Source organism: Bombus vosnesenskii, unplaced genomic scaffold (assembly GCF_011952255.1).
Source record: "Bombus vosnesenskii isolate JDL3184/JDL3185 unplaced genomic scaffold, Bvos_JDL3184-5_v1.1 scf7180000013285, whole genome shotgun sequence".
Taxonomy (NCBI): Eukaryota; Metazoa; Arthropoda; class Insecta; order Hymenoptera; family Apidae; genus Bombus; species Bombus vosnesenskii.
Window position 1 is genome coordinate 4,400,188 of NW_022882938.1, and position 4,069 is coordinate 4,404,256.

General features: G+C 35.7%; 1 protein-coding gene across 1 annotated transcript; it reads right to left on the reverse strand.

Annotated features, from left to right (window-relative positions):
- Positions 1-6: 6 nt before the first annotated feature.
- On the reverse strand, positions 7-1,623 carry LOC117232151. The gene is made up of 3 exons (XM_033491341.1): positions 1,455-1,623; positions 1,038-1,199; positions 7-953 (listed from the first exon to the last, which is right to left on the reverse strand). The coding sequence occupies exons 1-3, from the start codon at positions 1,519-1,521 to the stop codon at positions 721-723; spliced, it is 462 nt and encodes a 153-aa protein (XP_033347232.1). The 5' UTR covers positions 1,522-1,623; the 3' UTR covers positions 7-720.
- Between the last annotated feature and the right edge of the window lie 2,446 nt (positions 1,624-4,069).

Here is a 4,069-nt window from a genome sequence, read left to right on the forward strand (position 1 = left end):
ACGGAATGTTTTCCATATCGCTTTATTCATTCTCTTTTTCATCATACACATGTACAAAACATATATAAGGGAATGATATATTATGCAAGCAATCATAGCTTTATTTCTGTGGCAACGTTAACCACTTCTAGAAAATGCATACAAAAATACAAAAAGGCCCAATCGTATCATACTAATACTAAATTTATAAGTTTCTAATAGACAGAATTTACAGTCTTATTTATATTGTGCTAAATATTAACACTATTCAATACATTTGTTTGGTATAATGTTCAATCTTTTGTACTAACCAAGTCTAAATTAAACAGTAAGTATGATACAAGCATATATGTGCTTGGATTAAAAATTATACTATATTAATAAAAATATATTTCTCTAAAAAATTGCAATACTCTGAGAAAAGATAAAAATGTATCTTTGCAATATTCTATATTACTAAAAAACTGTCTTAAAAATACCTTGTTCATTATCATCTTGGTAGGTAGTAAGGCACAGAGAGGCACTTTAAAACACTTATAAAAAAGAATTGTTCAATGGTACAAAATGGTTTTTGAGTGAGTATGATCTAATTTGTAACTGGAATATTCTACTTCCCTGAAGTTCAGATCATATGATTGTTGAAAAGAATGTTGCATTAGTAAGTACAAGAGAATCTTTATGTTGTAAAAAAAATATGTTCAAATATATATTGTCTAGTTAGCTCTGTCGACATGGCCAACACTATAAAGTATAAACAAGTATATATCTTAACGAAATTGCTAAAGCTATAATTGAAGTAAATATGCTTTTGTGATTGTACGAGGCTGCATTGCAGCCATCTTTGCTATTGCAAGTACAATATTCCATAAATATATTATACGTCCCTGTCCTCATAAGGCAAAATCTTTCATCCCCCTCAATTCCTGGTTCTCCCATATACGCACAACTACGAAAATATCTCCATACACCGTTGACTAAGAATAAAAATAAAATCTAACTTATAACATTTCCTGCAAAAGGTTATTTTGCTACGAAAAAATTTGGAGTTATTAACACACCTTTTTGACGAATTTTACGACACATGGTAGGCCTTACACCTGGCAAATGCTCTAAGTCAGGTTCTTGTTTACAGTCAGTTATGGGTACAGTGGTATTATCAAATGGATCTGCACATTTTGGATCAGAATCGGATCTGCAAACCCAGCATTTGATAGATAATCCTGTAAAAATATACAGTAGCAATTATTATCGTCTGTTTATAAAGTGAAATTGTCGAAATTGTTTTAATGTAATAAAATATTATTTATTTATACGCATATACGTAATATATTAGAGTGATGAATATTTTGTACAACTGGTAATTTAATAATACAAAAAAATTGCATAAAGCTTCTGTTTTTCATAATTTATCTCTTACAAATATGTTGAGGTTAAGGAGGAAAACTAAACGATACATTGTACAGAGCAATATTTACCTTGCTGAATACAACAGAAAACGAATAATACTAATAATATAATATGAAAACTTGTTTTGTTTGCCATTTTCTTAGATATTGAAGATCACTTTACGAGAACTTTGAAACTCACGTCAAGTCGTAATAATTAGTAACTCCAACTGAACACGCCTACATATGACAACGACAACGCCACTAATGAACTAATATCGTAACAGGGCTGGTGCTGATACTCGAAAATATTCTACAAGTTACAAATGAATCATCAAAAATGTTATATAGTTCGATTGTAAATGAAAAGGAATAAATCTCAAATTTATTTTCAATTGAATAAATTTTGTTTTAAATCAAACTTACATACCGAAGAGTCTAGTATAATTTTATGTATAACAGAAGAATATATCAAAATGTTAGTCACATACAAATTTTTATGGGTATAACGAGTAATTCATTAATATATTTCCAAAAAATAAAGAAAGTTATGAATGGAATTACAGTAGTCTGTACGCACCTGATCAGTTCGAACAAATTCGTCTTCTTTCGGGTCACGTGACCAGGTTCCGAGTCGAGACCGCGCCCGATATATGAGGCATTCGAAGAAATACAGTCTTAATTTAATAGTCACAAGTCTAGTCACGAAAGAATGCACCACGAAACAACAATTAACATACCAGTTAATTGAAAGCCTCGTAATGCACAATTTATCCGAACATGAACCTCTGATATTTAACAAACATTGAGGATTATTCTTATCTCAGATACGCGCGACATATAGACATGATAAAAAATCCATGCCAATTTTCAATTTTTAATTTTCTGAAGTTACAATGTTTCAGATTTTTCAATCCTCAAATTTCTGAATTTTCAAATATCAACATTCGAATTCTTGAAATTTCCAAATATTTAAACCCTCAAATTTTCGAAGTTTTATTATTTTTAAAAATTTCGATTTAATATGTAATCATACCGTCACACTTCCGGGTCAAGTTGGGCTTGAAAAATACCCAAAATCTCGACGACATGGTGTCGATTTCTATCTTGCTTCATAGAGGAACCCTACAGTTATCTGTGGCCCGTAACAGAATTGATTCTCTTTTGCGGGTGGTCCGCGAACGGAACAAGATACAGCTCGGTCCCGAGGAAACATTTGAATGCTATAAATAAATATAAATAAATTGATTTGCTGGCATTAGCATAAGTAGCCGAGAGAGCCTCGACTCTCCTGTGTGCGGCTCGCGTCTCTTCGTTGTCTACCTCTTTCTCTCTTTCTTTTACTCGCACCGACACAGACGTTGATTTATATACCGATGTCCCTTAGGTTCCTGCGGCATTCACCGTCTCTTTAACTTTAAAAGGACACGGGTCTACAATCAGGACGCGAGCCTGTCTCGTCTCGCGGTTGTTCGCGTGGGAATTAACTCTGAAAGCAACAGACTCTTCCACCGTGAATGGTGCTGTTTCAATTAAACGATACCAACGACCAGTAAAATGTTGAAAACTTAAAACATATGATATAATTTCGAGCCCATCAATCCTTTCGAATCCATCAATCCTTACGAGTCGATGTTTCAACACGAGCGTCGATGTTTCCGAAAATAAACAACGAAGAACATGAAGAATTCGTCTTTGGTATCAAGGCCACTCTCGAGAGGAAAAATAGTCCTTATTCTTGCTATAAAATCAACCGTCTCAAGAGCGGCTCGAGGTCGGCTTTTTTCCCAAAAATCGGGTAATTTCGTGTAATCTTCACGGAGGTTTGGGCGTGGTCAAACCACAAACATACTCCGCTAAAGAACGGCGTGTGTCATTAAACCGAATCTTCCAAACGACCCTGGCCTGTCTTCCCTCATCCCGCTGCCGGAAGAATGGGTCTTCGAATTACTCAGTTGCGTTAATAGTCACCTTGATCGACATTTGCGAATTGATGTCTCCAAACAACCTGACACCCCTTTCTTCATCGCTTCGCGGTGAAAAACGAAACATTCGCATGTTCGTGAAGTATCGATCGATAGATGTCCTTCGATCATCATTCGACAAAAAAATCCCGTCATTTTATCGATCAAACGGTATAAACACTTTTTTGCTAGATTGTTTAGTCAAGATTACGATTATCACTGAATCATCCTAGATATTTCTAGCCGTAACGTCATTACACTTCCACATTTGTCGCGTATGTTTTATTGCCATTTCATAAAAGGTGCGTAACAACTGACCCATATTCATATCCTTCGACCAGTACTATTCTATAGAAGATCGGTGTTAAAATACATTCTACAGACGTGGCCTTTCGCGAGAAAATCGCTCTCTCCTCTCATTCCTAAAACGTCAACCTGGATCAACGACGATGATTCTTCGCCATTGAAAACGCTCCACGCTTTCATCATCACGTTCATTATACGGACGAACGTTGTCCTTATTAGAATCAAACATAACCCTGTTCAATGTCCATCTTCGGTCCGATACTTTTCGAAGGACTGATCGTCGTCTCCCCATCGTGGTCCCCAAGCGTATCTTCTTTACGGAGAATCCACCAAGAATACCCCCTATCAGAGTGCACCCCACCACAGCAGCTCCCGCAGAATCACCCTCCACTTCCGCTTCGCTTGGTAGCCACTCCTCTCAGCCTCTGTTGATAC